Raw genomic sequence first — 15,683 nt, forward strand, 5'->3', positions numbered from 1 at the left:
TGGATTCTGGTTCGGAGGATACGGCTGTGCAGAAGGTTATAGATTGGAAAAGGAACGAAAGGTATGTTGTAAGCAAAAACTGTAGTGCGTCTGCAATTTATGATGTTTTTGTTGTTATCATGTAGGATTAAGTCTGTGGATGGAATCGTGCTACTCTTTCCTATGTTACAAGGCCGATTACCGGAATTCATGCAAAGTGGACATTTACAACCGAAACTGGAGAGGATTTTTGGGCAAAAATCGCCAGATGATCGATATCGACATCTGGCGTTGGTGACGACTAGATGGACTGATCGTGATATGGGGATTGAGGTCTTTGATGATGAGTTGGTGAACCAGAGGGAAGAAGAACTTCGAGAAGGGTATAGATGGGGGCTTTGTGAGAGGATGGGAGCGTTTTTCCGACATTTTGATAACACAAAGGAGTGTGCGATGAAAATTCTTTTGTTGGTTTTACAGAATCGTAATCCAGTAATTATGTGCGTTTTTTTCCTCGATCGAAATTGTGAATTGAAATTGAGATGGGGAGATGTCTTTGTAGATTATTGGGCCTGCCGGGATCAGGAAAAACCACTGTGAGTGATCATGATGTGTCATCCAGAAACTCTCTTAAAATGATTAATGAACACTTTGGCTCCCTAGTTCATTCAACACCTGGCCAGCGATGGAGCCAGAATCCAGATCCACCACGGACTCGAAAATAGGAATTCGGAGGTACAAGCTTACAACGCGAAGATTGGAGAGATGGAGGTGACCCTGGTGGATACGCCAGGATTGGATTCTGGTTTGGAGGATACGGCTGTGCAGAAGGTTATAGATTGGAAAAGGGACAAAAGGTATGTTGTAAGCGAAAACTGTAGTGCGTCTGCTATTTATGATGTTTTTGTTGTTGTTATGTAGGATTCAGTCTGTGGATGGAATCGTGCTACTTTTTCCTATGTTACAAGGCCGATTACCGGATTCCATGCGAAGAGAACATTTACAACCGAAACTGGAGAAGATTTTTTTTGGGCATAAATCGCCAGATGATCGATATCGACATCTGGCGTTGGTGGCGACTAGATGGGCTGATCATGGTTCGGGGATTGGGGATTTTGATTACGAGGTGGTGAAGGAGAAGGAAGATGAACTTCGAGGTGAGTATAGGTGGAGATTATGTGAGAGGATGGGAGCGTTTTTCAGACATCATGACAATACGAAGGAGTGTGCGTATAATATCGTTTCGATGGTTTTACAGAATCCGGTGTGTGTGTCGTTCGATTGTGGACCCTGATTTCTGATTAGAAGGGTCTGTTAGCCGATAATTCTGTGAGTCTTTTCGATGTCAAGTGTTTCGCGTACTAAATGTTTGGCGACAGCGTCCTTGGACCTTCGGGTGCCGGTCGAAGTTCGGTAAGAGTCATCAAAATCAACGCCTCAAAGGCTAACTTAACTTGACGCTGGTGTGGTTTCAAGTTCATCAAACACCTCTTGGATGATGTAGAAGTCATTTCAGTCGAAGACAGTCTCACGCCGGTCACTACATATGCTCAACCTTATGGCGTATCTTATGGCTTATCTATCGAAGAGAAGCGAGCGTTTTTGGTTGATACTCCGGGTATCGATGATCCTAGAAAAACCTTTGAGCATATTGAAGAGTGGATGAAGAAGAGAAAGCCAAGGTACGCTTCGGATTTATTATATAGATGCACAACTCCAACTTTTTTGCGTTCTTTGGTAGGCTCGAGACTATCGATGGAATTATTTTCTTCTTACCTGCAGACGTCAGTCAAGGTGATCTCGGCAACTACATGCATCGAAATCTTGTCAAACCAGCCTTGGGAAAATTTCTGGATGTTCCAAGAAACAGATACGCCGGTCTTGTGTTTGTGACGTCTTTGCGGTCGGATGAATTGGTTCCTCGATATCCTTGGAGTGAAGACGAAGTGAGAGACACGTTGGGGACGCTTGAGCATTTGGGTGCGAGGTTGATGAGATATGATAATACGTTGGAAAGTGCGCTGTGGGTTTTGGGAGAAGTGGTGCCTGGTCCTGTGCCGATGATCGTTGAATGATTGGGATCGTCGTGGGATGAACGGACTGTTTCTGTGTGTGTGTGTGTGCTGGGTTGCATACCGATAAAGTTACTTGCCCAAGTTAGTAGATTCTTCAACATTTGGTGTAACGAAAGGAAAAAAAGGAAGATAATATCAAAACGTTGAGGCAAATATTCATGTTCCTGACAGCAGCAGTCGCACAAGCTCCCTCCTAGCTACAAAGGGGGCCGAGGAACCCTCGACGCATCGTGAGGACAACTAGGCGGCTTGGGTATCGCGACTTTCTTTCTGCCCCCGGGGAGGTGCTCTGCCAGGCAGGAGAGTTGACCAGGGCTCTCGCTCACTCTGTATGCATTCTTCAATCTTGAATTTTGAGGGCATTACCCTCCAGAGAAAGATTGCGGAGCTTGGGCAAATATCGGTCGAGGTAGAGGAGGTGCATGCCATGCAAATTATTGTTAGCGAGAGATAATGTTTGAACCTGCGGATCATCTATTTGTTTTACTGACCCCAGACCTAACCCAAAGATCTGGGTTACCTCACGCTCCAGGGCTCACAGTACCTAGTAGCGGAAAGCGCTCGATTGAGGCCGGATATTGGAGATGTGAGGTGGGCGTCGAAGATTGAAGTAAACGGTGGTGTGTGGGAGACCGGAGGGATCCCAGGCGATAAGCTCAGATCTGAGGGAACAGAGTCAGGTCACCCACTGGACGAGTGCCCGGGTTTCGGGTTTACCTGTACCATCGTCTACGCATTACCTTCACAGATGCAGAAGGGTTTAGGGGGGAAGCAAGTAAAGAATAAATTTGACGAAGGAATAATGCAACGCGAGGCGTAGTATAATAGCGTAGAGGTATAATGGGGCTGCTGAGTCTAGAGTAGTAGGGACATCCGAATATAGAGATAACAAACACTCGGGCACACATACAGGCACAACACGGTCGTTCCTCGCGCGTTGTTCCACTTCTGGTGATTTGGCAAGATGTATATTTATGGAATGGACACGAGGCTGTTACTGCGTCATAAGTGCTGTTCATTACATTTAATAGATTGGACCGCGCTGCAAACATGATGTTGTTTCTTGGCCACATCTACACCATTTGTTTTTCTCTTCCTTCCTTTTGTGATTCACAGCGATGGCGGCCACACATCGTGGTCCAGTAATTGTGTGCGTTTTTTTGACGACAACCACTGCGAATTGAAGCTGAGATGGGAAAATGTTTTTTGTAGGATTTTGGGACCAGCAGGGTCAGGGAAAAGCACTGTGAGTGATCACGATGCGTTAACAACAAACTCTCTGAAAATGAACGCTTGGTCTCCTTAGTTCATCCGACATCTGGTTGGCGATAATGTCAGAAACTCTATCTCAATCGATCACAGACTTGAATATACGGATTCGGATATACACGCTTATAACGCAATGATTGGCGGGAAAGAGGTGACTTTGGTTGATACGCCTGGTTTGGAACCTGGTTCGGAGGATACAGTTGTGCAGAAAGTTGTAAATTGGAACATGAAAGAAAGGTATGTTCTCAGCGAAAAATGTAGTGCGTCTGCGATTTATGATGTTTTTGTTGTCGCTATGTAGGATTAAGTCTGTGGATGGAATCGTGCTTCTTTTTCCTATGTTACAAGGCCGATTACCGGAATCCATGCGGAGTGGACTCTTCATACCGAAATTGGACAAGCTGCTTGGGCTTAAACCGTTGGATGATCAATATCGACATCTGGCGTTAGTGGCGACTAGATGGACTGATGATGATGGTTCGGGGATTGGGGATTTTGATTACGAGGTGGTGAAGGAGAGGGAAGATGAACTTCGAGATGAATTTGGGTGGAGGTTATGCGAGAGGAAAGGAGCGTTTTTCAGACATCATGATAATACGGAGGAGTGTGCGTATAATATCGTTTCGATGGTTTTACAGAATCCGGTGTGTGTGTCGTTCGATTGTGGACTTTGATTTCTGATTAGAAGGGTCTGTTAGCCGATATTTCTGTGGGTCTTTTTGATGTCAGGTATTTCGCGTACTAAATGTTTGGCGACAGCGTTCTTGGACCTTCGGGTGCCGGTCGAAGTTCGGTAAGGGTCATCAAAAGTAATGCCGCTGAGGCTAACTTGACGCTGGTGTGGTTTCAAGTTCATCAAACACCTCTTGGATGATGTAGAAGTCATTTCAGTCGAAGACAGCCTCACGCCGGTCACTACATACGCTCAACCTTATGGTGTATCTATCGAAGAGAAGCGAGCGTTTTTGGTTGATACTCCGGGTATCGATGATCCTAGAAAAACCTTTGAGCATATTGAAGAGTGGATGAAGAAGAGAAAGCCAAGGTACGATTCAGCTTTATTATATAGATGAACAACTCCAACTTTTTTGTGTTCTTTGGTAGGCTCGAGGCTATCGATGGAATTATTTTCTTCTTACCTGCAGACATCAGTCGAGGTGATATCGGCAACTACATGCATCGAAATCTTGTCAAACCATCCTTGACAAAGTTTCTGGATGTTCAAAGAAACAGATACGCCGGCCTTGTGTTTGTGACGTCTCTGCGATCGGATGAATTGGTTCCCCGATATCCTTGGAGTGAAGAGGAAGTGAGAGACACGTTGGGGACGCTTGAGCATTTGGGTGCGAAGTTGATGAGATATGATAATACGTTGGAAAGTGCGCAGGGGATTTTGAGAGAATTGGTGCCTGGTCCTGTGCCGATGATCGCTGAATGATTGGAATCGTTGAGGGATTAATGGATTGTTTCTTTGTGTGCGTACTTGCGTACTACCGACAGAATTACTTGCCCAAGTTGGCATATTCTTCACCATTTGGTTTAACGAAAGAAACATAAGACAAATATACGTAGGGTACTGCATGTCACACATTGCACTGACTTGTCACGGCAGCTGACTATCTTCAGCTGTGACGCGTGATGTCAAATTGAACCGACTCTCAAGCACTCCAACGTCCGAATCGCGACCATCTTCCACGCGGATATTCCAATATTTCGCCACTTGGGATCATCGCATATTGATCTGATCCAGCGGCATCACGGTAGTCTTTTGCCACATTTTCACGATAGAAGTAGAGGTGCCGCTGAAAGGAACAGAAGATTATTTACAGTACAGTTCAAGGTGAGGGCAACGCTGCGCACACAATATTAACGTCATAATGATCTATCACTCCCTTTGACCGAAGGTATCATGCATAGTGTTACGAACAGAGATGTATGGGAACAAATTGTCAAGTTTTTCCAAGTCTCTTTGTCGGATGATAGCACGGAGGATGTCAAACTCAAGAGAAGCACCCTACTTTCGATCGCCTTGGTGCGCTCTGAGCTTACCACCATCGCGGTCAGTGAGCTATGGAGATCTATAGCGACTCTCGAGCCCATCATCCATGCGTTCAACCCTCCTCCTTTCAGGGTTTCATCGCCTGCCTTCGTATTCAAGCATGACAATTTCTCCAACTACTGTGTATGCATTAACAACGATTTTCCAACACTTCCGCCTTCATTAACTCTTAATAGGAAATGGTACAAGGGCCAGAATACTTGACAAATGATGTCAAGTTACGCGTTCGCGGCTACCTATCTCATGTTAAATATCTCCACTTTACCGTCTTTCCCAGTTCGAAGGAACGAGCCCTCTGGCTAGCTCTCCAAGCTTTCAATTGGATAAACCCACTTTGCCCGAATTTGCGCGGAATCACGTTTACAGGAAATAACTCTCCCAGTTTGATTTATCACGTTCTTCCGTTCTTAGTACCGTCTGTGCGGAGCATACGATTCAACTCCGCTAATTCAACGTGGGACGCAGAGGCAGCAGCCGTATTGCTGGGTTTAGTCAAGCATCGCAACGTTCAAGTTTCTGATATCGTGTATGCGGGTCATGTTACTCGTCGTGTTGTGATACAGATCCTCCAATTTCCAACGCTTCGCTCAGCGAGAGTGCTCCCTACTGCCGGAGGTCAAAATCTCGTGGAGGCATCCGACATCATAACTTTCCAGCCCTTGACCTCTCTTACGAATTTAGATATTGACCTTGGCATCTTTCGTCCCCCCTCGTCGGACATCGGAGGTTGGATTCAAAGTCTACGGTCGCTATCCACACTTTGCTTGCAGGGCGCTGCGTCTATGATTATTGACTGCATGCAGAATCGGACTTTCTCCCTTGTGCATACACTCAATCTCTTCCTGCGCCGCGAACCGACTGGAATATCAGTTGTGTGGCCAAATATCATCACCATCATCTCCGCCGCATTTCCTACTCTCCTCAGTCTATGCCTTGAACATAAGGAAAACTACGAATTATCAAGCGCCGGTATAACACTCTCTGATATTCATGTCTTACGTGACAGGCCCATGCAGTGCTTGGTTATCCGCTGTCTGCGATTCTCCCTTTCCTGCCCAAACATCGTTGATATCGTGAAAATTTGGCCTTCCTTAGAACGCCTATCATTAGTCCCTGAATCAAAACATTATATCGAGAGATATAATGCCAAAAAACTCCTACCCTATATTTCCCGCCATGCGCCACATGTAACCTACATGAGTTTACCTTTGGACATATCGTCATTGATAACGGCTCAGCCTCTCATTGTTCAAAGGACAGTATGTCCTTTGCAACGACTGGAATTGCCTCAGGTCCATAATCTCCCGTCGGATTTGAAGGGGAAACTTATGCTTGCTCAAAACCTACTTACTCTTTTCCCGAGGCTTAACGAAGTGACGTCGAATGTGGATATTCGAGAGCTGCAGATGATCATCAAATCGTTCAGAGAAATACTATCCTCGCCCCCAAGAAGGAATGACAATCTATTCTAGGTCGCGACCATTTCTTTTTGTTTTGTAATCGTCCTTGTTTGAGAAAAGATGGATTTGTATTTCTATGTTCGTTAATTGTGTAATTTTGTGTCTGTTGGAATCTGTGGTACCTGTTCATCATGCATGCGCTTCTTCCTCTCAACTACACGGGTGATGGGATAATTAATGGCTAGGGGATGTGCGAGCGGTACGCATGCGTGATCCTTCCCCTCCTTTCTACGCCCACCTTCCCAAACACCATTAACACCATTCCACAGCTGCACGGTACGAGTCATTCCTAGCTATTCATTACCATACGGCTGAGAATATCGCATGCCTTGCAAGCCTATTACAGAATATATCTAACAATTTGAACATTGTCTCTCAGTGTCAATCGGTAGAGTGGTGCGACGATGTGAATATGTTGCGCGCGAACGCAATGACTTTGAGGAAAAATGAGCAATAACGATAAATTATTCTAAGAGTTGTGGCGTTTCAGCGGGGATTGACAAAGCTGCGCCGCGCGGTTCGTAGCGCGACCTGTTTGCGGTGCACTCTTAATTAGCGACAATGCAGTTGTTCAACGCATAATCCGGTACGGATGTCCTCGAAAATCTCCGCCACAGCCTCCACGGAGAATACTGGGGCAGTCAAGTCCGAAGTTATATCGCTAATAACTGGATGCTCTCCATAGTCATACTTGAATTACATCATTATTCAGGCCGCACACTCGAGTCTCCTAAGCTGAGATGAAAACACCCAGTCGAGTATATCATTTGACTTCATCATGACGCCAGATTTGCGAAGCATAACCTTTCATGTGGACGATGCCTCGCTTGATATCATTTAACCGATAGTCTCGAACAAATGTTCAATGATTTCGCTTATAGTGAGCCTGGTAATCTACCGATAAGTCCAGTGACATATCTTCCAAAGTCCATTAATCTTCGTTCGCCTATCATCAAAGTGACGCAATACAGGTGAAACTAACGTTATCCCTCGGAGTGTTTTGATATCGAGTCCTTCGGAATGTTAGCACACTTCATCCCTTTGGAGGCTACCCTCAATATGGGTGCATTACGTTTGCAAGAACGTCGACCTATCCTTGGACTAGTTTTGCTTGACTCCACCCTATCCTATATCTGCTGGATCTTGTAAATACGGTCGGAGCTACCTCAGGTTCAGAACTCCCCCCACGGGATCTGCCAAAAGTTAGGCACAAGCTTGCTCTTCGAATTCTTTTCCGCTTCCCCCGAAACGTCGCTACATTTATATTGGCGATGACGTGAGAGATCTACAAACGATTATGAAACTCCTGCAGGATGTATCTTGTCCCCACACATGATACCCGATGTCTCAATTCCTTTCTCTTCAATCATCTTCAGTCTGCCAGTTATCCGACATGACGTCGTGCTTTGGACTTTATATTATCAATATTGTCTAACTCAAACATCTGTACTCTTGCCCGTATACCAACGGTATAGACTTTGAACAGGTACCATCCGCCTTGATAGTTTGTCTAGAAACCTGTTATAGTATTAATGTAGCAGTAGAAGCACTGAGTCTGCAAAGTCGACAATTGATGAATGAATTGAATACTGAACTGGTCGGATACGGATCTCCATTGTCTCCCACTCCTCGGATGTAATCATGGCACGGAGTAAGAGACGAGAGACCATAGAGTGTTTGGAATGAAGGGAATTCGGCGTGGCTCAAGGAGTCAGAGGATTACTTGGCGTGAATTTGACCGAGTGTGGATGTGAGGCCGCAAATACTAATTGTTCTTCTACAATTATCGGGTTTTTGGTGAGGGGTGAACATCAGCTGCCATAATTTATTTGCAACGTGAAAATACTGAGTTGCAAAGAGGTTGACCCGAAGTGTGAGGGACAAATGCTTGTTTTACATTACAGATGACGAGTATGAGTTTAGGAGTACAGAATGCTTATAGATGAATAGTAAAGTCGATCGTTATACCAATACACTGGGGATCTCAGTCAGAATCCTCGTCGCTGTCACTAGGCAGTTGGAACCATGTATTGTAGGAGGCCATACTCCAGAGGAGGTCCATGCGAAGGACACCATCATTCTTCACTGTCTCAGTGAATCCCGAGAGAAGTTCTTCGTCAACGTCTGGGATCCCCCCGTTGATGTGGTTACAAAGATGGAGTGTGCCTGAAGGAGGTATGTATCAGTAGATTATTCGGGTTGGGGTGGCTTGAATTGCTTACCTGCGTTAGGACAATTTTCGCTAACCTGTAGCCAAACCGTTAGGTCAGAGTGCAACGAAAAGGGAATAAGACCTACTCCACTAGTACACCTCCAGTCGATGAAGCTTGCCAGACTTCGCTTCAAATTGGGATGATTTTCCGGGGGAGCCCTAATTACTCTTTAGTCAAATGGCATCGAATCCTTTCGATGCAACATACTGTTGATAAACCGTACAAAGCAGTTGTTCTTCCACCGGCGACAGAGCGTATCCTTTTTCTTCAATGTAGTCATGAGGGAAACCACAAGGTCCGGTCACCGCAGTGGCTAGCTGCGCGGGATCCTGAGCTGACAGAGGTGTAGAAGATGGAGCTTGGAGTTCGAACTTTGACGGAGCACCCATGAGTAGTCAGGCAAGCGGAGGATACAGTTATCAGAGCAAGACGAAGAGAACAATGGGAGCATTAGATACCAGCTTGCCGAGTATTTATATCCAAAAGGTGGCTTCTAATTAGCAGTAAAATTGAACCCACTGGAAGATTCGGACATGACCTTTTGTTACAAAAATAGCGTCACCAGGGTAAATCATGATCACCTTGTTCCACTTCCAAGGACAAGATAGTTGGTAAGCAACAGGGTTCGCATTATACGCGTACACTTGGTACAAGGCACCAAGTGGTCACCTCACTTATCACGATTCAGTGTTGTTGACTTATTGTGTGCATTCCATGACGTTCGGCCCTATCAGTACCGAGGAACTAGCAATGCATCGGACTATTGTCCACGACAGGATGCCCGTCGTATCTTCACTGGCAGTGGTTGCAACAACGCAATAAGATCTCGGAAATAAGAGTAGAAGACAATAAGTCAAAAGACAATGGACATTGTTTGTTGATTCATTCTGCTTTACGGAGTGATGGTGTCTCACGCTCATTAATCGACCGGCTCGTTCCCATAGGAACATCAAATATAAATACAGCTCAATACAAATACATGCGGCGACTAAGAGAAAGCTCGAGATAAGGCATTTCCCGCATCGCGCACTAGCTTTCTGCCACTTTCGAGAACCCTATACAAATTTAGTTAATGTATACCTAGGGATCAGAACACTACTCACCCTGGAGCATTTCGAAGGTAATAGCCGTGTCAGTCAATATACGGAATGAGATGGCAAGACAAGCACGCACCATCCATGGCCATGATTGGGTGTGGGGCGCCAGGGTAGAGTACAGTTTCAACTTCCACTCCCGCCTTTCTTAGTTTCTCTCCGTATGCAATCCCTTCATTGTTAAGGATATCCATCTCACACACTGCAATGAATGCCTTCGGTGTTTGTCCCAGGAGCTCAACAGGGGCAAACGTTGGTGAGGCATCCCATTTCGTCCAATCTTCTTTGTTTGGCAGGTAATTATTCTTGAACCAGATCATCCTGGAAGGGGGTAGCCAGAGAGCATGCTCCTTCTCTGCCCAAAGATCATCAACTGATGCTGTGTTGTCGGTGACTGGAACAATCAGTAATTGTGACACTAAAGGAATTTTTTGCTCAGCAGCTTTAAGGCTGAGGATGGCCGCTATATTTCCGCCACTTTCGTTTGATTGTAAGCAAAACACAAAGAGATACAGAACGAGCAATTTACCTCGAAACGCCGCCCACAGAAATGCGAGAGGGATTGATGTTAATTTCGCTAGGTCCCTTGGACACGACCCACTCTAAAGATTCGATTGCGTCATCGACAGCAGCAGGGTACTTGTTTTCTGGCGCAAGGCGGTAGTCTACGGAGACCGCAACGCAATTCGCCGCTAGAGTAAAGGATCAGGAACAGAGTGGAGGACGGACAAGATACGGCTTGACCTACCATTAACCATGTGAGTCACGAACGAGGTATCGGAAGATATATTTCCGAAAGTCCAGCCTCCTATGTAGAACGTCAGTTGAAGTTAAGCACTCATGAGATCGCTGATATTGAACCGACCGCCGTGGAACCAAATGAGTACCGGCCATCCTCCGGCAGGACGTTCGCCTTTCGGAGTGAATGCACGAATCTTCGCTTCTGAGAGATCGTAATCTTTGATACTAGCAATTTCCAAAGGTTCTGAAGTTCCAGGTAGGGCAGGTCTTTCGCGCATTTTCGGATCCCACGTCAAAGGTTCGGCTGGAGCAACATAGTCTTTGATGTAAGCATTATGAAAGGCCACGTATTCTGGATCGAGCTTATCGACAATTGAAGGATGTATCGACATGTTGAGTGTTGACAAAAGCCAGATTCTAATCTCTTGTAACGCTACGATCATGGTCATATATATATGGACTTCTATACCTACCGGCGTTGACGCGCAATACCGTCGGCATGTATTATAAACGCGGCGGACAAAATAGTTGTCAATGAATTGGTCAGGGTTAACTATCAACTGATGTGAATTGCAAATCCAGCTATTGCCACATGTTACGGGTTACCCCCGAAGTTTCGTTTCGTTTTTTCTTTTCTTTGGTGGAGCCAACAGACTTTAGACAACTGGCGACTCGCTCGACATGTTACACGCACATGTGAGGCCAGCTTCTCCAGTCGGCTACCATGCGCTTCTGCGCATAAAGGAAAGAGCGGGCGGTGGACGGTCTTGGGCCCGCTGATGACGGCGTCACGCGAACACGGCCTTGTTATGACGTGTTTGACGTCCTTGTTCACGGCATTGACAATGACGAACGCGTATGCATGCACAAGGGCCACGCGTTCGTTTGAAGCTAGTTGTGGACGTTCAACTTGCTGTCCGACCCTCTCTCTCTCTGCTTTATTGTATATATAAAGTACATCTCGTACCAGAGGAGTTGACAAACTGATAAAATCAATTGAAAGTAAACCCCGGCCAATCAAGTGACAGTTGTTTTGTCCGCCGTGAAATATTAAAAACCGGCTCCTTCTGCTTATCGAAATTGGTTTGGCAATGCACCGGATCCAAATTCAGAACTCGTGGTCTGTAATTCCTGGTGCGCCGCCCTCAGTGCGAATCCTCGCTTATCTTTCTCTTCTTGATATTCCGTTTCTTCTATATAGCAGTTGATTTTAGTAGCAGATACGCTTAAAGGCCCCAGAAAGATTGGAGTCGATTGAACTTGAATGACGGTGACAGGGCCGCGAATTGTACTTAAGTAAATCAATGACATTTCGGCCACCAGGCTCAAGCCCTCATTGAGTCAAACCTCGGAGATATCATTCATTTTCGCGTACATCATACGCTCAGTAGGCACTGTTATGCACAATTCTTCATGACCAAGTTGCGTCCACAAGATCAATCTCAATGAGACTCTCTTTCGTCATCAAACAGTTAACATGTGTTGAATTGCTCGGGTGATATACCTCGCATTTTGCAGGCTCTGGGAAATTAATGGTCATAAAAATTGGTGACCCAGAGTACGATATGGAGCGTCTCCTCTGCTTTGCTGTAACCATAAAGCTTATAGCACATATAGTATCCAGGGGCAGAAACATATAATATTTGGTTACACAGCTTTTAGTGTAACGGGTACTAGGCCGACTAGCGTAGCCTACTTGCATTCGCCCATGATTTCCTAGTGTTATGATAGTGGAAATACAAGTTGGTATTTCCAAATCTCGTTCAAGTGGATTCTCGCCAAAGGCGCCGAAACTTTTACCAAACGCGGATATCAGCCTCGTGCCAAGGAACACGTTCCTTCGAAGCTGGAGCACCCGCCTTAGTCTCTTGCAACGACGTACACCGGCTCATCTCCCTTCTTTTTACCCTGATAATCCCACTGCTATGGCAAAGCAGCCACCTGGATTCCCTGGTCAAAACGCTAGGTGAGGAGCTTACGTGGCAAGTGCACACCATTCAACGCAGAACCGTTGGCCAGATATGTGACCGATTTCACAAAAGCTCTTGCAAGTGAAGTCCGGATTCTCCTTGCTGAGGTGGGGAAACTAAGAGATGAGCGTAGACAATTGCAATAGTGCGTCCTTTGCGTCCTGTTTCATCATATGATACTGACCAAGAATCAGTGAAATCTCCGAGCTAATGGCTGTAAAGTCAAAGCATGGAGCCGGTGGTGAATATTCTCCAGATTGGAGACCCAAGGTGCATCTCCATCCTACCTCTCCTCGATCGGGCGAATTTCCTCTCAGCTGATCGATCTTCAGATTGAAGCTCCTCCTCCTCCTTCGGAAGTGCAAGCGCCACCACCACCTCCTGCGATAGAGGATGAACCCATTCAGGCTAGACCGGGTTGGCGAGTAGTTCACAAACGTCCAGAACGGAGGGCAATCAAAGGTAAACAGCCTGTCGCCCCTGCTCCCGCTCCTCCGCCGCCTATGGCTATGCCCGAGGTGGCTCGACCCGAGATACCCGCGTGGGCCCAATGGAGACGTCAGTAGAATAATATGATTCTAACTGTCCTCACTCACTAACCTATGTTTATTTCCTTCTAGCCAATCCCCTCCTTGCACCCACACCAATGTCTGCCCCGAATACTCCCCCTCCTCCCCCAGGATTATTCGGTCTGTATCGCATGCGGTGGTACTGAAACGGGAACTGACCCACCTCTAGGCCCGCCAACCCCACCACCCAAGTGATTCTTGGATCACAAGGCTATATGTATAACGAAAGACGTCTAATTAACTACTTGTACGACCATACGACGGGATATTTTTTCTTGTGAATGTCTTAACCTATTCTGTGTTGACTTGTGGTTTTCGCTTCTCGTGATCTCCAAAGAACACCTGAATCTGATAGAAACTTCGGTTTTTTTTTCGATTGGGCTCTAGTTTGGTTCTCCGCTCTCAGGTTTCACTTTTCGACTCGGAGATATGTGGAAGCAACTCCTATCATGCAATCGAAGCGCCAAGGCCAACATGTCAGAAATTTGGCTAATAATTAACGTCGCGGCTAGTATTGGGAATCTGGAGCTGGATCCCGACAATGGAACCGAGGCAGATTCAAACAAAAGAAGATAACAACGCTTATCACCTTGTTCGAGGTTCATTAATCATTGTTCGGACAGTCTACAATACGTGACTGGATCTCCGTATTCAGGAACCGTTGCAGCGAAGCTGCTGAGTCCCGAGTCCCGACGCCTTGCCGACGCCCCACCAAGGATATCTTTAAGAAATGCTCCCTTCTAAGTGAAAACATATATCTCCCAAACTGCTACTAGCAGATCTGAAATCGAACATGAGACAAACAAACTATCATGTCAGGATTGTTTGAGATTCCTCCGTGATGGCCCCTTGCTTTATCCGCTAGCCATGACGAGGTTAGACAGACCTACTGGAATGATGGTTCAAATTATCCATGAACTTTGTGGCTAACTGGTGTAACCAGTAGTATTGGCAACACCGAGCTGCCAGTATCCTCGAAATTCACTCAATTTAACCCTGATCTTGAAAAACACATCTGGCCCATAGAGTGCGACTCGGAAACTGTTGTTATCATAAGGTTTAGAGTTTTCGTCGTGGGTAGAGTTTCGACGACGAGCCATTGACCATTGTTCAGAACATTGAATCCGCTTTGTGGGTGCAATACAATTGATCAAATACAAATCAAAAGGGTTTTCAAATAGAAGGACTTAGAGCGGCACCCCCTTCTACTTTCAATGCATAAGATTATATTACATTCCAAAGTTACCATTCTGATGGATTATGGTGGAACTAGTTCCGTCACAAGGTCTTTCCTTGTATTTTCAAGACCTTTTGGCGATGATGAACATTCAAGGTGGGGAGCTTTGGTGTCTATTCAAGTTTGTGCTCCTTTAGTAAACTCAGACCTCTGCGGAAAGCTGCGCGTTCAAATATAAATTCTATTGGTTTAGTACTACATTATATCGTTATCACCCTCCGGGCGCCATGAACGATTCTCAATGACTAAAGACCGAGATGTATCTTGCTTTGTTTCTCGGTATATAATTCTCGAGTAACCATATCCACCATCAACATTTAGTCCTCCGAAGGTTAGCTACATTGTCATATCGAAAGAACAGAATCTTTTCGACTTTCTGAGCTGGCTGAACCTTGTTCTTAGGCAGACGATCATATTGTGATGGCGTTTTCCGTTTAGTTCAACTTGTTTAGGTCTCATGCACTGCGACGCATACATATATCACAAGGTCCTTGGAAATAAAACAGCGAATTGCGAGAATGATTGTCGAACGGGATGTAATGGTTTGGAGTCAAAGACATGAAGTGTTGAACCATAAGTCTTTGAAAAAGAAAACTTGGAGGTGCGCACGGACATATTCCGGTAATTAGCCAATTGGCAGCCAAAATAATTCCTCCGATGAGCGTACGGCGCATGAAGCTGCCAGTCCAGCACCAGGGCCATCGTCGTTCTACGTTGGCACACGCACACGAGGCGCACGTCGCACGACGTATGCTACGTGTCAAGCATTCCTCGCAGCGGAGAAATGCCTACATGAGAGAGACTGTACACAGAAATTGGAATCACAGCACCCACCGGATAAATGTCGCTTGCCCCAAACGTCACTACATAGAACCTATTCGGGTGCCTTTTCAAACAGCATGAACGCAGCCAGCAACGCAGTCAGTCGAATTTGTTCCCACACCCTCGAAGCCGTTGCGGCATTGAATCAACGGGCCCAGGTTTTCGGTAACATGCCTGCGGCTACCTGCAATCAAC

The 15,683-nt window shown here is 45.9% G+C and overlaps 7 protein-coding genes across 7 annotated transcripts; 5 read left to right on the top strand and 2 right to left on the bottom strand.

Annotated features, from left to right (window-relative positions):
* Window positions 1–401: 401 nt before the first annotated feature.
* AGABI2DRAFT_194739 (hypothetical protein) lies at window positions 402–2,153 on the top strand. The gene is made up of 8 exons (XM_006454972.1): window positions 402–479; window positions 542–575; window positions 643–836; window positions 901–1,243; window positions 1,298–1,308; window positions 1,359–1,392; window positions 1,456–1,661; window positions 1,721–2,153. Exons 1-8 carry the CDS (start codon window positions 433–435, stop codon window positions 2,052–2,054), a joined length of 1,203 nt encoding a protein of 400 aa, XP_006455035.1. The 5' UTR covers window positions 402–432; the 3' UTR covers window positions 2,055–2,153.
* A 1,019-nt stretch (window positions 2,154–3,172) lies between these two features.
* On the top strand, window positions 3,173–4,761 carry AGABI2DRAFT_120988 (hypothetical protein; the record flags this gene model as incomplete). Its single annotated transcript, XM_006454973.1, has 8 exons — window positions 3,173–3,204; window positions 3,267–3,300; window positions 3,361–3,560; window positions 3,625–3,967; window positions 4,022–4,032; window positions 4,083–4,116; window positions 4,175–4,368; window positions 4,428–4,761. 8 exons carry the CDS (start codon window positions 3,173–3,175, stop codon window positions 4,759–4,761), a joined length of 1,182 nt encoding a protein of 393 aa, XP_006455036.1.
* A 471-nt stretch (window positions 4,762–5,232) lies between these two features.
* AGABI2DRAFT_120989 (hypothetical protein) lies at window positions 5,233–6,854 on the top strand (the record flags this gene model as incomplete). The annotated part of the gene is made up of 2 exons (XM_006454974.1): window positions 5,233–5,505; window positions 5,559–6,854. 2 exons carry the CDS (start codon window positions 5,233–5,235, stop codon window positions 6,852–6,854), a joined length of 1,569 nt encoding a protein of 522 aa, XP_006455037.1.
* A 1,806-nt stretch (window positions 6,855–8,660) lies between these two features.
* Window positions 8,661–9,497, bottom strand: AGABI2DRAFT_194740 (hypothetical protein). Its single transcript, XM_006454975.1, has 4 exons — window positions 9,262–9,497; window positions 9,141–9,213; window positions 9,065–9,089; window positions 8,661–9,008 (listed from the first exon to the last, which is right to left on the bottom strand). The coding sequence occupies exons 1-4, from the start codon at window positions 9,333–9,335 to the stop codon at window positions 8,827–8,829; spliced, it is 354 nt and encodes a 117-aa protein (XP_006455038.1). The 5' UTR covers window positions 9,336–9,497; the 3' UTR covers window positions 8,661–8,826.
* Window positions 9,498–10,069: 572 nt separating this feature from the next.
* On the bottom strand, window positions 10,070–11,418 carry AGABI2DRAFT_180254 (hypothetical protein). The gene is made up of 5 exons (XM_006454976.1): window positions 11,015–11,418; window positions 10,898–10,957; window positions 10,679–10,841; window positions 10,229–10,626; window positions 10,070–10,110 (listed from the first exon to the last, which is right to left on the bottom strand). The coding sequence occupies exons 1-5, from the start codon at window positions 11,337–11,339 to the stop codon at window positions 10,085–10,087; spliced, it is 972 nt and encodes a 323-aa protein (XP_006455039.1). The 5' UTR covers window positions 11,340–11,418; the 3' UTR covers window positions 10,070–10,084.
* A 1,397-nt stretch (window positions 11,419–12,815) lies between these two features.
* On the top strand, window positions 12,816–13,624 carry AGABI2DRAFT_120992 (hypothetical protein; the record flags this gene model as incomplete). The annotated part of the gene is made up of 6 exons (XM_006454977.1): window positions 12,816–12,856; window positions 12,910–13,005; window positions 13,055–13,130; window positions 13,193–13,418; window positions 13,481–13,549; window positions 13,599–13,624. The coding sequence occupies 6 exons, from the start codon at window positions 12,816–12,818 to the stop codon at window positions 13,622–13,624; spliced, it is 534 nt and encodes a 177-aa protein (XP_006455040.1).
* Window positions 13,625–15,162: 1,538 nt separating this feature from the next.
* AGABI2DRAFT_194742 (hypothetical protein) lies at window positions 15,163–15,558 on the top strand (the record flags this gene model as incomplete). Its single annotated transcript, XM_006454978.1, has 1 exon — window positions 15,163–15,558. A coding segment is annotated over exon 1 (234 nt), but the record flags the coding sequence as incomplete, so codon positions are not given.
* Between the last annotated feature and the right edge of the window lie 125 nt (window positions 15,559–15,683).

The sequence above is a fragment of the Agaricus bisporus genome, assembly GCF_000300575.1.
Source record: "Agaricus bisporus var. bisporus H97 unplaced genomic scaffold AGABI2scaffold_10, whole genome shotgun sequence".
In the NCBI taxonomy this organism is placed as follows: Eukaryota; Fungi; Basidiomycota; class Agaricomycetes; order Agaricales; family Agaricaceae; genus Agaricus; species Agaricus bisporus.

What these genes read in the sequence shown, in the direction of transcription:
- AGABI2DRAFT_194739 (XM_006454972.1), top strand. Translation starts at nt 433, where the DNA reads ATGAAAATTCTTTTGTTGGTTTTACAGAATCGTAATCCAGTAATTAT. An exon ending in CGGGATCAGGAAAAACCACT is followed by an intron (nt 576 to 642) that starts GTGAGTGATCAT and finishes TTGGCTCCCTAG; the next exon opens with TTCATTCAACACCTGGCCAG. An exon ending in ATGAAGAAGAGAAAGCCAAG is followed by an intron (nt 1,662 to 1,720) that starts GTACGCTTCGGA and finishes GTTCTTTGGTAG; the next exon opens with GCTCGAGACTATCGATGGAA.
- AGABI2DRAFT_194740 (XM_006454975.1), bottom strand. Translation starts at nt 9,335, where the DNA reads ATGACTACATTGAAGAAAAAGGATACGCTCTGTCGCCGGTGGAAGAAC. An exon ending in TTTGTACGGTTTATCAACAG is followed by an intron (nt 9,214 to 9,261) that starts TATGTTGCATCG and finishes AAGAGTAATTAG; the next exon opens with GGCTCCCCCGGAAAATCATC. An exon ending in ACTGGAGGTGTACTAGTGGA is followed by an intron (nt 9,090 to 9,140) that starts GTAGGTCTTATT and finishes GTTTGGCTACAG; the next exon opens with GTTAGCGAAAATTGTCCTAA.
- AGABI2DRAFT_180254 (XM_006454976.1), bottom strand. Translation starts at nt 11,339, where the DNA reads ATGACCATGATCGTAGCGTTACAAGAGATTAGAATCTGGCTTTTGTCA. An exon ending in ACTCATTTGGTTCCACGGCG is followed by an intron (nt 10,958 to 11,014) that starts GTCGGTTCAATA and finishes CGTTCTACATAG; the next exon opens with GAGGCTGGACTTTCGGAAAT. An exon ending in CCCAATCATGGCCATGGATG is followed by an intron (nt 10,111 to 10,228) that starts GTGCGTGCTTGT and finishes AAATTTGTATAG; the next exon opens with GGTTCTCGAAAGTGGCAGAA.